The 15,553-nt window shown below is 30.0% G+C and overlaps 3 protein-coding genes across 4 annotated transcripts; 1 reads left to right on the top strand and 2 right to left on the bottom strand.

Annotated features, from left to right (window-relative positions):
* Positions 1 to 4,146: 4,146 nt before the first annotated feature.
* Positions 4,147 to 4,581, top strand: LOC110621596 (protein LEAD-SENSITIVE 1-like). The gene has a single exon (XM_021765865.1). The coding sequence runs from the start codon at positions 4,147 to 4,149 to the stop codon at positions 4,579 to 4,581; it is 435 nt and encodes a 144-aa protein (XP_021621557.1).
* Positions 4,582 to 5,040: 459 nt separating this feature from the next.
* LOC110620748 (flowering locus K homology domain) lies at positions 5,041 to 11,848 on the bottom strand. Of its 2 annotated transcripts, XM_021764591.2 has the most exons (7): positions 11,690 to 11,848; positions 10,149 to 10,665; positions 8,152 to 8,404; positions 7,354 to 7,502; positions 6,990 to 7,271; positions 6,154 to 6,348; positions 5,041 to 5,474 (listed from the first exon to the last, which is right to left on the bottom strand). In XM_021764591.2, the coding sequence occupies exons 2-7, from the start codon at positions 10,653 to 10,655 to the stop codon at positions 5,298 to 5,300; spliced, it is 1,563 nt and encodes a 520-aa protein (XP_021620283.1). In that variant the 5' UTR covers positions 10,656 to 10,665; positions 11,690 to 11,848; the 3' UTR covers positions 5,041 to 5,297. The 2 variants fall into 2 exon arrangements, with proteins under 2 accessions (XP_021620283.1, XP_021620284.1); XM_021764592.2 differs by lacking the exon at positions 11,690 to 11,848 and having other exon boundaries at positions 10,149 to 10,679.
* A 2,029-nt stretch (positions 11,849 to 13,877) lies between these two features.
* LOC110621314 (uncharacterized protein At2g34160) lies at positions 13,878 to 15,553 on the bottom strand. The gene is made up of 5 exons (XM_021765548.2): positions 15,269 to 15,553; positions 14,790 to 14,838; positions 14,422 to 14,484; positions 14,241 to 14,305; positions 13,878 to 14,162 (listed from the first exon to the last, which is right to left on the bottom strand). The coding sequence occupies exons 1-5, from the start codon at positions 15,431 to 15,433 to the stop codon at positions 14,061 to 14,063; spliced, it is 444 nt and encodes a 147-aa protein (XP_021621240.1). The 5' UTR covers positions 15,434 to 15,553; the 3' UTR covers positions 13,878 to 14,060.

Genomic DNA, 15,553 nt, shown 5'->3' with positions numbered 1-15,553 from the left:
AAATAATAAAAAAAACATAAAACAAAAGTGGAATTCCACGCCGACAATGCCAAAAGGTCGGCTTATTGATAGGAGAGAGACGACATTTACCGAAAGTATACCCCTTTGCCCTTGAAAAGAAAACATGGAAAAAAAAATTGGGTCTTTTTGGCTTTATCAAAGCACAATGAACCCAACACAAGTACATAACAGCAAAGCTTCCTGCGCTAATTAACTGTCAATATCTTTTATTAACAGATTTTTGTCTAATTATGGATTTGCAGGAAATGCAAATTGAAGAAACCCATTATTGGTAAGACATTGTTTTTGCTCCCAAAATTGAATTTTATATCATATACAAATTTTTTGATATTAAATTATTAATGCCTTTATGCCATCCATGCAAGGGAGCTTCGTGAAATTTTTTATTTATGCTACTATCTTATCATAACAAAATAAATTATAAAAAAAAAATGCAAGATAAATATTTATATAATTAATTATGCACACTAGATATATGAATATAAACTTAAACATTTAATTTAATAGTTATTAAATTTATCTTAATATAGGTTTTCTTTACCTAAATTATAAGAACTTTAAATACAAATTTATGTTAAAAAAAAAAATTCCTCTCTATTTTAGCTTTTATCACGGCTAAGTGAACATCATTATCTCACATCCCAATAGATTTAGCGAATGGTCAAGCAAGGCTGGGATTTGGTGAATGAGAATTTGTAGGTGAGCTACTGTGGTGAAAAGCGAGTAAGGATGGTGACATTGGAAACATTGTAACAAACTAAAAAATTATAATAATAATGAGCAAAACGTGAAAAAGTTGGAGCTCAATTTTGAAATTTATTAAAATATATTTAAAATTTTTAAAAAAAGTTTATTAAGTAATTACTCACTAATAAGTTTAACCATTAGAGGTATTAATTTATCCTTTCTTTTTCTTTTTAATTGAAAAGTTATAACTTTGTAAAAAACAAAATGAAAAGTTATAATTTTCATTCACTACCCACTTAATAGGAAATTAAATTACAATAAAAATAAAATAAAAAGTCGGTTTGTTGAATTTTTTGAAATTAACTTGAATTTCAATATAATTTTATTATAATTTTTTACGTTTTCAATTTCACTTTCATTCGGTTTTAATATTAATTTTTATTTTAATTTCAATATTAGTACAGTTTTAAATTTTTATAATAAACTTTAAATTTAAACAAAATAATTATATATTTTTAATATAATAGTAGTGTTATTTATATAGATTAAAAAATTTCACATTTAAACTTTAAAATAATATCAAATATTTATAATATCATATAATATTTTTATTTAAAATATTAAATAATTAAATATAATTTTTTTATTATAATTTATAATTTTTTTTAAAAAAAAAAGTAAAAAAAAACTTTCAATAAAATTTTTAAAAATTTTATTCTAATATTTTTACAAGAAATAAATTTCAAGTAAATAAATTTTTATGGTTCGTGAGATATGTTTAGCATCTTTTATATTTTATAATAAAACTATATAGTTTTATCTAAGGTTATATAATTTTATATAAGACTACGTTTAATCCAATAGTATTTTTTAAATAGTGACAATTATTTTAATTTTATTTATTTTTAATTTTATTAATATATATAATTTAGTTAACTATATATATAAGAGTAATAATAACAATTACAAATATATATATATATATATATATATATATATATATATAATGTATAATAATTTATATTCTATAAATTATATTTTATTATTATATATATATAAAATAATGTATAATAATTTATTTAATTTTAATTTTAATAATTTCTATTTTATTAATATAAATTCTATTAATATGAAAATAATGTATAATATAATTTATTTAAATAGAATGTCATATAATTAATAAATTAAATTAATTGAATTATACTCCTATAAACTTTTACTAATTAATCAATGACTAAAACACACAATAATAATTATATATATATATATATAATTAATTTTAATAATTTATATTCTATTAATATAAATACTATTAATATAGAAATAATGTATAATATAATATATTTAAATAGAATGATGTAGAATTAACGAATTAAATTAATTGAATTACACTCTTATAAACTTTTACTAATTAACCAGGGAGTAAAATACATAATAATTATATATATATATATATAATTATTTTAATAATTTATATTCTATTAGTATAATTTTATTAATAATGAGGTAGTGTTATTACATAATCTATTTAGATAGAATAACTTTAATTGATTAATGAAATTAGTTAAATTATACAATTGTAAATATTTAATAATTTACCTATCACTAAAAAATATAATAATTTTATATTATTATTATATTATAAATATATATACATTTATATATATAATTATTTTAATAATTTATATTTAATACTCATAATTCTATATATATATATATATATATATATATATAATTTATTTAAATAGAACAAATTGTAATTAAATAATTAAATTGGATAATTAAAATGATGAGAAATATTTAATAATTAAATAATATTGTAATTATATGGGTGTGTTTTTATTAAAATTGTATGATATATAAAATATATTATTGAAAATATATATTTAAATTATAGTATAGCTATTTTAATATATATATATATATATATATATATTTTATAGACTTTTTTAGTACGATTTCAGTTTGATTTTACAGTTTTTAATAAAAAATAATTAAAATTAAAATTAAATATCTAAATAAATTTGATTTGATTTCTTATATTATCAATGTTTATTTTATTTTATTTTGATTTAATACAGATTTTTTATTCGGTTTGAAATTTTCAAAAATCATGCACAACCTAAGGGTAAGCATCAATGATGTATTTTAATGGTGTCCTTTTGCTATTGCATGTTGATTTCTAATTAGTATTGTGCATTTGGATACTTCTCATGCCATTTTATTTTGGGATGATCAATTCCAATGCAAATTGTGCTTTGGTATGGTCATTTGGACAAACCCAAATTATTTACTTACTTTGGAGATCACATAGCTCTATTCCATAGCAAATTGGATCTATGGTAGAGATGATTTTGCAAGATATTGTCCAACCTCATTGGATTAAAAAACTTATTAAGTATTTTATTATTTAATTTTTATAATTTAAAAAAATTTATTAGTTGATTTTTTAAATTTTTAAAAAATTTAATAATTAATCTTTTGTATTATGAGCATTTTAGATTTTTTTTTTATGATATTTAATAGATAAAATTAATAAGGACTAACAAATAGATTTTTAAAATATTAAAAATATTTTAATATATTTTTTAAAATCTAAAAATCAATTAGTAAATTTTTTCATATTATAAAAATTAAATAGTAATTTTTTTATTTATAATAATAGAAATTATATCTAAATTAGCTATGTATTTTGACGTTTGGAATTTCAGTGTTTGGGATTTGAATATTTGGGATTTAGATTATTTGACGTATGTTAATTTGGGTAAGTTGAGTAGGGTTTATATCCTTTAAGTGATGAAGGATGTTATGTAATAAAGGATGAATTATTGTTTGGCATAAGTCCACCTTTAATAAATTGATGTGAACTTAGGAAGGACATGATGTGATGAATTGCTATAGGACAAAAGCTTTTGGTAATGGGATCCCATCTATCAACTTTTGGAAAATCATACTCATGCTGTATAATCTTACTTATGAACACAATCGCAATCATTCATGTGCATATTAAATTATTAATTATAAAGCGGACATTAGTTTTTGTAAATTATTATTATTAAAAATGTGAAACCTATTTTATATATTTAAATTATTTAATTTTTTATATTCAGATTTAAAACTCGAAACCATCATATTCATATTGATAATTTTAGTATAATTGATTCTCACACTTGTCCTTGCTCTTTGATGTTGAGGAATATATTCTATAATATATCATCATTTCTTGTCGAGCATTAGAATAATTAATACAATGCATCCATCGTGGACAAAGTGAAAAGCAAAAAATTCATGACCCATTAGGATTACATGCTTTTAATATAAATTGCTTAGCATATGGGAAATCTATATGTATAAATATATTGCAAAAGGTTAACTCTGAGGAACTTCACGAACATCATATCATGGTTAGTTGTGAATTTTATGCTCTTTATATAAACTATGGTAGGAATATATGCGGGCAGGCTTAATGTAGTCAAGCACGTGATTCACTTTATCTCCACAGGAAATGGAAGCTCAAGCTCAGTCTCCGCATCCAGTAAACAGGCTTGCCAAGAACTCTTTTATATGGAAACGAGGAATGGGAAGCATGGACCAGTGGTAATGACTTGCCTTGATTGTTTCCTCTCAGGTGACAAATTAGAGGTGAAAACTTATGATGGAAATTCAATTAAACCATCTAATGATGTTGTAGAGACAGCTTATAGCCTACTAAAACTTGGGTTTGGCCAATATGAACTTGTCGGAAATAACTGTGAGCATTTCGCCATTTTCTGTAAGACGGGAAAACGTCATAGCAGACAAATCCGCTCCATTGTAGAACTCATGTTTCCGACTCCGATTATGCTCCCGAATCCCTTTTTTCCTTTTTATTAGAAAAAAGGAAAAAATTGTATAAATTTTCTTTGAAAAATAAGAAGTTCAATCATTTTAAATGGAAATTGTAGATTAATATCGAATTAGACTGGTATCTTTTAATTTATATACATCATTATAGTTAATACAACTAAAAGTAATAAATGTTGTTTTATCTTTTTCAATATAAACTTCGTAACCCATACTAGAATGAATGAACAATAAATTAGATATATATTTGTAGAATACAGGAAATAATAATTTTTATTTTAGAAATACTAATAATGCAAGATGCATGGTTAGAATCTCGTGATGAGATCAAAGGACAATGTTGGACTCATTTACGCATGCTTTACCATCTTAAAAATACAAGAAATCATAGAGAATTACCAAAAAGATAAAAAGCTCGGAAGAGAAAACGTGAGGAAGTTTGACGCTTTGTGTAGGACTATAGAAGACGAAGGGATAATGGATGTGATAACAGAGCAGAACAAGTGACACGGTTCACATATAAGACCAGGTTCAAAGTAACAAGCCAATAAAAAATGTTGTAATAGCAATCCTACGGTTAGCCTAATGCACACAACAGATCTAACGTGTAACTAGGTCTAACCAAGAATCTCAATACAAAGCAAAATACAACATTATAGATGTCTTGATAAAATTATTTGATAATTTTACCAACTAAATTAGAAAGCATTACAGGCTCAATCACATGACCAATGGATAGCTTCTGCCTAGTACCCGTAATTTGTGCCATAGACCGAGCCATAGCCTCCAGTATGGCCAGCATGTCCCTGATTGGATGGAGGAGATGCATACACAGAACCATGAGCAGCATAAGGATTATATCCTTGCTCTGCAGATCCACCTGTTTGAGGCTGCGTTGGTGCTGCAGCTTCTGCCATGAAATTCTGCAACACAAAACATCAGCAGACGATCAGAACACATGTAATACAACCAAGTGCTTGAACCTGAGAATACTGAAAGAATCTGGAATCCAAAAATCATTGCCCCTGTATTTTATTAGTAGGTATAGTTGAAAGTAACAGTAATCCATGTCACTTTCCATCTACTAGCGGCTTTGCTGTTCAAACTCAAAGTCTCAAACACCATGTTAAATTACAGGGGAAATTATATGTGCACACAGCCAAGCATTTGTGCAAGGATGATTGCTAAATGGTGGCTCGGAGATCACATGCAAACTACAAAAAACAGTATCCTTGCAAAGTATCCATCCAACCTTTCTAAAGCCAGAAATGTGGAAACCATGATGTCACTAGAATAACATTCTTTTCCACATGCACATAAAGCTACAAATTCAAATGCCAGTAGATCACATCAGAGTGCATCATGCTCAAGCTTAAGATATGGAGTATAGAGTTAATGTTAGAATCCTAACCATTAAACCAACAAAAATTTTGGAAGTTTAACACAAATTGCAGGAACACCCAGAATACCAAAATTAAATCTGTTACAAGCATATGCACATGCCAGCAACCGCAAAATAGCAGTATGAACAAGCCACAAGGATATTTAGTAAAGAGAGAGAACAATGTCCATTAAAAAAAAAGATATTGTAAGCTATATTGCCTGTATCAGCTGCTGAGCTGTTTGTACTTGGGAAGCAGTTCCGCTGATTTCAACCGTCATTTCCCCAGGCACACCTCTAGTTTCTTGTATAGTAACAGTTGCTCCACTAGCTCGCCGAATGTAGCTTATACTTGCACCAGCTGTCCCAATAACAGCATCAGCATAAGATAATGGAATCTGCATTTGCTGTGTAATCTGCAAGAACCATTGAACTCATCATTTTGGGATCTAAGTAAGAGAAGTGCTTGTTGAAGGAAAATTTTCCAGCTTCAAGAAAGCACAGTTTTCATTTCGAGCACTTGACCCAGTAAAGCTCGCAGATTAGAACTTATTTGGTTGGAGGCAACTCAGTTAGGGAACTTGAAGTTCCCAAGAAGTGGAAAATTGTATTTGTTTGGATGGTATTTCTTCTTTACTTAAGGCTTTTCTTCTCTCTTGGTGGAGGGAAGTAACTTACTTCCACTAACCTAACCTAGTTAAGTTACGTCCTTGGAAGTGAACTTCCGAGGAAATAACCCATGAGCATTATATATCTAAATTTCTCAATCTGGTACATGAAAGTTTGAAAACAATCATCATATTAAGAAGATAAATGAGCACGCAAATATCCTCATACTACAAGTGCACACAAACATACAACTCCTTGAAACCAAACATTATATGAGCTTTGAAAGACAGCATCAGGCAGCTCCTCATAAACCCTGCTCAACCCTTGCAAATCTCAAGATATTTGCTTTGTCAGCAAGCTAGCATCAAATCCTATATCATTGTATCAACAATGCATCCAGCAAAGTGGGTGAGGTAAGGTAATAAAACAAAGCTCAATAGCATATAACCTGTGTAATCATTGACGGAGCTGCTTGGGAATTTGATGATGCATGGACACCCATGGGAGCTTCTCTTCCATAGGCAGATATACCTTGATGTGGTTGTTTTTCCATTGGAGGCGGCAAGTCAGCTGGAGGATAGTAATTCTCAATTTGCCTTGGAGGTGGCATATATTGAGGATTATGTCCAAAACCAGGACCCCCACCAGCATTCGGAGGAGGCAGACCTTGAGGTGGACCCCATGATTGATGAGGGGGCATGCGCTCCATTTGAGGATTTGACATTTGCATCTGCTAAGCAAATTATAGACATTAGAATTCCACCACATCCCCAAAAATTATAAATGTAGACTTATTAGGAAGAGCTGCTTACATGCATTTCAAATAATGGAATTATACTACGATCAACTAGAAACTTCCTTAAATGAGAAGCAATTAACTCTACAGCTTTGTGCACACCAGCTGGATCCCCCAATACTTCAACAACTCTATCGTCTTGGAGAGCAAAAACTGGAAGGTCTTCTGCAGAAAATTCCCAACAAATATTAGATTAACTATACAGCTAAAAAATTCAGCAACTTCAACTAAAAAGGGTGGGTAGAGGCAGTGATTAAAGGACAAATCAAATTAATGATAAGAATGAAAGACAATGAGAAATTAAAATCAATGGTGGTGATCAAGAATCAATGGTGGTGATCAAGTTGGCATTGACCATGGCACATGTTTGATGCCCTTAACTCTTTCCCAAATACTTGACTAAAAAAGGCTTCTAGTAAGAGTAAAATACAACCTTCGCATATTTTAGACATTTCCATTTCCACATATTAACCAACAATCGACTCCTAAAACTTGAAACCTATCAGGCCCAAACTAATGTTAACTTAGAGCCAAGTAATAGCAATAATAGTTACATATTGATAATAATGGTAAGAAAACAATGGAGGTAGAGATACAGAAACAAGCAATAGACCAACTTATTAAGGTCATAGGTTAAATGGCAAACGACCAAAATAAGGATCAGAATGATAGATAATGATAATAAAACTTTATCCTAATAGTGAAGATGAAATTGGCAATGACAATTAGAATTAGATATTTTTAAGTTGTTCTAATTTAAAAGTATTAAACAAAATCTATTGAAATACAAAAACATAAGTTCTATTGGAAAAACCTGCTCCAAGAACTCTAACTACACAACTAGAGGATTCTTGAATAGATTTAACAGTTCCTCCTTGTTTTCCAATCAAACTTCCTGCTTGTGAGGCTGGAACCAGCAACCTTGTTGAAACCTTATTTCCTGTGCCTGAGGGAACATGAGAAGAATCACCATCCAATCCATCAACAATCCGTTTGTGAACCCTCAAAAGCCCATCCATTGCAGGAGGAAGAGACGAATCAGGTTCCTCTTTGGCAGACACCATAACCTACATAAAAAAATAAAATAGAAAACAAAATTCAGCAGTAAGAATGTGAAAGCTTAAACAACTACCAAATCAAGCACAAAATTAAAATTTTAAAAGCAAAAAAATTCTAAACAACCTTATTAGCTACAGGAAAAAGTCAACATGAAATAGGCACTTGATTAAGTAAATATGGATGATAGCAACATGGAATTACCAATAAAATTTTCAAAAGAACAAATTGGGAATCTGCCAATCCCATTTTCTTCATCCCTCTGTAGCAAAGAGCATTTGATTTAATTTCCAAATCCATAAAACTATCTATGTAATCAGAGCAACAGAAGTTCTAATAAATTATTTTAGTAAACAATTTGAAAATTAACTGCATTATTCAAATTTTTTACTTAATTTTTGTCCTCCAATCAACTAGTTATTGTTGATGATTTTAGCAACAGCTTATTAAACTTCAGACTAAGTCTTGTTTACAATGTTTATGTCTTCAAATGTTATTACCAAGATACAAGATGTGCATCTCACTAGTAAATAATAATACAAAAATGCATCCAACAAGCTTCTGTATATTAGTGTTTAAAGTTAATTAATTCACCTCAGACGCTTTAATGATTAGTTTAGATGCTTTAATGATTAGTTTATATAAGCATATTCATGAAATTTAATTAACAGTTTAGTGTTAATAGTATTTGCAAAATCCTCTTTAGTTTTGATTATTACAGGTTCCTCAAATGGTGTTAATAAGTAATCAACCATCCAGGTTCTGAGGTTACCAGAGCAAATGCAGAGCTTCTTGATACAGTTGTACGTACAAGGTGTCTCTTAATTCACTCACTTTTCAGCACTTTGTAATGCTCAATGCTGATCCCTGCAATCTGGATCTTTGGTTCTTCAAATTTGGGATCCTAAAGATGATCGATTCCTTTAAAATTTGCGAACAGAACCTGCACAGATTCATTTTTGTTATTGCAGAAAAAGGAATCCAATTATATCTGGATTCATCTGGATTCTTCTGATCAGGTTTCCTCTGTCTTCTTTCATTACACAATCTTCTAAATAAGGTTTCTTGATATATTAAACATTTCCCCATATGTTTATTAGTTTTACTGAAGTTTATAACTTTGATTACATGATATGTGCTTGACAACCCCCTCCATATTTTTATATTCGGTGGTAATAAGCTATTCCATTTTTCTTGTTATAAGTAATTGTTACATATGAAAAATTTTTGAAAGCATCCTTTTATTCTCCAATTGATCTTTTTTCATTTCGTCTTAACTTTGTCTTTTTTTCCCTTTTCAATACTTTGTTTCTTTTAAGTAAAGGTTTTCACTGTTATTACCTCCATAAGAAAATTCATTCATTCCAATCACAAGGCAAGTTACACAAAGAAACAACAAGCAATCCATATTCTTAACAATAATTAAACATAGATAAATGACCAAAATCATAAAAGCAATAACTGCATAGAAAAACACAAATAATACATGATTGTCATACAATCATGATTGCAACAGAGTTAACACCGTAAAACATTGTCTGCAAGGCCTAGAAGTTGCCAGGCCTACGTCAAAATATAAGTAAAAAAGGAGCACGAGAAAAGGAGAAAATTAAAGTGAATGCTTCATACAGTAAAACTAGCTATATGAATCAAGTATGATGCATAATCAAATATGCAACTGCAAACACTTCATATTTTCTACATTTGCCAATAAACTAAGCTGCAAAAATAAATGAAAGACACAAACTAACTTACAGCTCTTTCTGTTGTCCCTGGAGGACCATCAAGTATCTTAATGCGAGCTCTTGTCTCCTCAACTATTTTTTTAATAAACTCTCCTTTGCGTCCAATTATACTACCAACTTTTTGTGCAGGAACCAACATCCGGAACACACTCTCCCCAGGCCATCCAGGCCACTTCTTTTCACCACTTCCAGCAACTGTATCCTCATCATGCCCTTGTTTTTCTTGAACCTGAAAAGTCTCAGTCACCTGATCTTCTGCATGGTCTATATCATGTTCTATAGCATGATCCACATTCTGATCTATACCATGATCAACATTATGCTCAGCCAAACCATCTGTCTCGAGATCCAAGCCCTGATCAACAGCATGTTCCAAGTTCTGATCAACAGGATGATTCATACCATGATCCAGACCATGATCAGAATGATCTACACCATGATCTACAGCAACATCTAGTCCAGGAACGGTCGCTTGATCCACATCATGCTCAACAATGGTTTGATCGAGGTCTGCCATGATTGTCGCTCTGGACAAAACAAACCATATATAGAAATACAAACTATCTCAATTATACTATTCTGAAAAAAAAATTAAATAGAATCATAATGTAATTCATGTCCATGTATTTCTTCAAAATGAAAACAGGAATGAAGTATCCTCAAACAAGTGAAATTGCAACCATCAAATTCCCACCAAAACACCACAAAAAATAATGCTATTATGGTTAAAAGTATTCAAAGTTACATAATTTCAGCGGGAATCTAAGAAATTAAGTGCATATCAAACTAGAAGGCTTTAAAACCAAGCTTCCTCACTTGGAATCCTACAAATTACTTAAGAGGCGAGAGGCAGCTGTGTAATACACGTCTAAAGCCTCTATCATCTGTATGTAGTTACAGAGCCTCAATCATTCACCTTATAAGGAAACGCTTTTATTAGTTGCAGACCTGCAGAATGAAAAAAAATTGGCCAAGAATACTGCAGCTTACATCTAATATTGCATCCAGAAAAAGCCTCAACCCAATAACTTTTCGATTGCATTTGAAGTTCCAGAAATTCCGCAGTAGCTATTAACTAAGACAAAAAAACAATGACGATGTCCAGAGGGAATAGTTGGGTTCAGGGAACCATGAATATATAATTAGCTGTATGACATGCCAAATATACTAAATATTTAAAAAAAAAAAAAAAAAAAAAAAAAAAGATCCCACGAACCCCATACATGAAAAGGACATATAATTCCAGCTGCTCAAAATTAAAATAAACCGTAACCAAAAACCTCTCAAACCCCTAATTTCATCTCCAGAAAATCCTAAATATCACTGTTCTCTTATTCGTCAAACAAAAAATCAAAATCAATCGGAAAACACAATAACGGGTTGCAGTTAAGAACCCTAACCCTAAATCAACTACCAAGAGAACATAACGAAAACCCCAAAACTGTAATCACTACAATAGGACAGCCAACCCATAGAACCCTAAAACAAAAAAGACGAAAACAGCTAACAAGATTGCAATTAAATGGGAAGATTATTAGAATAAACACTTACTTGAAAAGGAAAGAGAAAGGATTTAAGGATGGTACAGTGGAGTAGAATTGTTGCAATATAGGTTTCGAGGGTTTATAGCCTCAAGTCAAGAGTGAGGTAATGTGTGAAGGCGATAAAGTGATGAAGATTTTGGGATCGATGTTCCTTTTGTCATCCTCGTAAAATCTTCAATTTACAATGTGGCCCCTGTTACTTGTTGAATGGCCAAACTAGCCCTACATTTTAAGCGAGGCGCTCGGTAATGAGATGGAGTTAACCCATGCAAATCGGCAAAAATACCCAAAAAAACTGTAAATTTAATTTAATTTTTATCGAATAAAATCATAAATTTTATATCCAAATAAATGTTTCTCTCTTGATTTATTATTTGTACATATATAAATTAATTTATTATTTTTATATATATAAATTAATTTAATAAAATAAATTTAAAAAATATAAATTAAAATAGAGAAAAATAATTATATTTCCACCTCATCTCTTAAAAAATAATAATATAATAATATAATTAACCTATAATATATATACGAAAAAAATATTTTTTTTAATTTTGTGTGGCAATATATAAATTTTTTTTTAATTTCAATGGTGATTATCATTCTGAATAATTCATTTTCTTTTATTGGTATTTGTATACAAGAGTTAAATAAAAATAAAGATTGATATATATATAAACTTAAAAATAATAAAAAATTATATGAATTTATTATAAAAAATAATAATTAAATTAATATTTAATTAAATAATTTTTATTTTATTTCTAAATGTAATATATTATACAAGTTTACTTTTTTCTTAATGTATTAAAAGTGCGTTACTTTTATTAATATTAAAAATATTTAAGTAAATTCAATAATCAAACAGAATTTTGATTCAAAAAAAATAATCAAACAGATTTGAATAATTCAAATAATTAAATCAAGTTTCGGTGAAAATAAAATCAAACTCATCCAAATAATTTTTGAACAGATTTTTTACCAGACTCAAAATGATTAACTCAAATTATTTAATAGTTTCGTACCGAGTATTATATATAATTTTAATTTTCCATAATCCGTCAATATGAGACAATTTTCTACAGCCAGACAGTTGATCGTTACGCTCGGTCTCGCTAAATGAAAAATCAGACAGTTAACTGTTACTCTCGGTCCTACTAAATTTATATTTAGCAGTTTCTTACTGGCTATTATATATAATTTCAATTTATCGTAATTCATCGATGTGGAGGATTTTTCATAAGCAGACAGCTGATCGGAACCAAAAATTTAGTAGTTTCGTACTAGTTATTATATACAATTTCAATTCAATTGAACGTAATCGGTTAATGTGGGATAATTTTCCACGAGCAAACAACTGACCGTTACACTCAATCCTACTAAATTTGTTCATCGCAACTGAATCGAATATAATTGTAAACTAGAATCGAACTCCTACAAGCAGACAGCTAACCGAGATCGAGAATTTAATAGTTGTGTGCTAGCTATTATATACAATTTCAATTATAACGTCGCAACTGAATCGAATATAATTGCTAAATTAGAACCGGATTTTTACAAGCAGGCAGCTGACTGGGATCAAGAATTTAGTAGTTTTATGCTAATTATTATATACAATTTCAATTTGTTGTAATCTGTCGATGTGGGACGATTTCCTATAAATAGACAGCTGACCGTTATATTCGGTCCCGCTAAATTTGCGATATTTTCATCACAACCGAATTTAATACAATTGCTAAACTAGGACCTTATCTCGAATATTGATAGTACCTCAAGCGGCTCCACCCCGAAGGTCCACGGATGGCTCTAATACCAATTGAAACAGTCCGCTCCAAACCGACCTAAATAACTTTTAAACTTACTTTTCACTTCGTCGAAAATACTCAAACTGTAAACTACTCGGCCCTACTGTTTTTTTTGTACAAATGAAACGATGAATTTTCTTCAATACACCAATGGCGCTTTCATCTGTCCATAAGAAGTATAAGGTTGTGATGCAAACTACGTTTCTTTAGTTAATATCCTTGCATGTTAAGTCTAATTGGGTTCATTAAGATCATCATACATTTAATCAATGTAAAATAATCATATAATTAAATATTCCAATTGATTACCGGTGAAAACTCAAATCATTTCAAAATTATTTCTAAAACTTTGAATTCTTGATTTGCACGTCGTGATGAGTAAGAAGATCATGCAAAAAGGTAAGGTACAATTTCATTATAATGAGGCATAAAAGATACATGTGCAGAAAGAGTTTAATAGCGTAATATGTCTGTACAACTGTGAAGAGTTGTAAAGAGGCGGCACATACAAGTGCAACTGGCTCCCAATTATGCCTTCCCACTTATCACTATTAAGCAACAAAGCCTCCATCAGCATTGCTGCTCCTTCTCTTTGGAGTCCTCCTCTGGGGCTGTATTGGCAGCATCCATCAGACTGTCAAATTTCTCAGATTTCCCCAACACTATCTCGATCTACAAAATCAAGGAACTGATCAGATAACTAGAAAACTAAATCATTTTAATACCACCCTCTAAAAACATAACGCATACCTTGGCCTTCTGAACCAGTCGTCCTTTGTTTTCATCTTTCATGCCTACTGTAGATGTCAATACTTCTGCTCATTCAGAGAGAAATATTAGAAGTAAAAATTTAAAAAAAATTCCCATATTCAATCCTCATTTTGAATGCTAGACTATCATAGCTTAAGGAGAGAAGGGAAGGGAATCTCACTCTTCTCGGTGGCTAATCCATTGTTCTTCAAGATCTCAGCAATTGTGACAACAGTGGTGATTGCTAAAATGGAATGAAAATTAGAATTTAGTAAACAGTGACAAACTTTCTTTTCTTTCTCCCCTAATCGAAGATGTTATTTGTTTAAAGAGAAATTGATTAGTAAAGTGTCACATTGAAAGCTCATTTGTATTAGAGAAATAAGTTATACATCTGATGTCTTCATATATTCCATAGGGTATTAACATCCATGGGCAACAACTCTGACAACTAGAAAACTAATAAAAATCTGAGAAAATCAATAAATTGCGAAAATCTTTATTGACGCTAAAATGAAAACGAGTGAAGTCTGTGCACTACATACGTACCCATGCCCAAGGCAGAAAGCTCAACCTCGTCATGTTGCTGTATATACCTCTGCAAAAACAGATAACATATTCTCATTTGGAATCAAAAATAATTCAATTTAATTGATTTCTTTTTAAAGAATTTAATTCTTTTATACTGAAAAAAGATTTTATTCTAAAGCAATAGAAATTATGCATAGAATTCTTCTAAACAAGATTTGAAAGTAAAAGAAAACCAAGAAATGTGCAATGTAAAGAATCATGTATGTATTAGGAGATATTACAGCAATCAACTTACCAGAAAATGATATAAATTTCCCTTATTAGGTCAAAATTAAACGCGATATCTGATTGCGATTGCAGAAGAAAAAGAACTTGATCACATAAATCCTAAAATTTCCCATGATGAATCACAGACACTAGGACCAATGTAACAACCAAAACAAGCAAAAACTAGCAAAAAAGGACTAATTCCCAATTGAGAAAAAGAAAATTTAAACCTTAGCGAGATTGACATAAAAGAAGAGCGGCTTCTTGGTGTTGGAGACTTGAATCCGGTTCTTCTTCTGCTGTGCCTGAGCAGCGACGGACATCTCAGTGGGGGATCCAGTGGGTGCTGTTGCCGGTGTTGGCAAGGGTGCTGGTGCTACTGTCTCCACAGCCATTTTTCCTCTATATCTCTCTCTCTCTCTCTCTGAATCTGCAATTTCTTGATCCCTAATCTGAATTTTTCTTGTTTATAGAGCGGGAAAGTTGGATTGTCGAAGCGAAGCGATTGTTGGGTT

This window comes from Manihot esculenta, chromosome 8 (assembly GCF_001659605.2).
Source record: "Manihot esculenta cultivar AM560-2 chromosome 8, M.esculenta_v8, whole genome shotgun sequence".
In the NCBI taxonomy this organism is placed as follows: domain Eukaryota; kingdom Viridiplantae; phylum Streptophyta; class Magnoliopsida; order Malpighiales; family Euphorbiaceae; genus Manihot; species Manihot esculenta.
This window is presented reverse-complemented; position numbering and strand designations above follow the sequence as displayed.

What these genes read in the sequence shown, in the direction of transcription:
- LOC110621596 (XM_021765865.1), top strand. Translation starts at nt 4,147, where the DNA reads ATGGTAGGAATATATGCGGGCAGGCTTAATGTAGTCAAGCACGTGATT.
- LOC110621314 (XM_021765548.2), bottom strand. Translation starts at nt 15,433, where the DNA reads ATGGCTGTGGAGACAGTAGCACCAGCACCCTTGCCAACACCGGCAACA. An exon ending in TGGATTAGCCACCGAGAAGA is followed by an intron (nt 14,306 to 14,421) that starts GTGAGATTCCCT and finishes CTGAATGAGCAG; the next exon opens with AAGTATTGACATCTACAGTA. An exon ending in GACTGGTTCAGAAGGCCAAG is followed by an intron (nt 14,163 to 14,240) that starts GTATGCGTTATG and finishes TTGATTTTGTAG; the next exon opens with ATCGAGATAGTGTTGGGGAA.
- LOC110620748 (XM_021764591.2), bottom strand. Translation starts at nt 10,655, where the DNA reads ATGGCAGACCTCGATCAAACCATTGTTGAGCATGATGTGGATCAAGCG. An exon ending in CAGGGACAACAGAAAGAGCT is followed by an intron (nt 8,405 to 10,148) that starts GTAAGTTAGTTT and finishes TTTTTTATGTAG; the next exon opens with GTTATGGTGTCTGCCAAAGA. An exon ending in CAGCTCAGCAGCTGATACAG is followed by an intron (nt 5,475 to 6,153) that starts GCAATATAGCTT and finishes TTTGTGTTGCAG; the next exon opens with AATTTCATGGCAGAAGCTGC.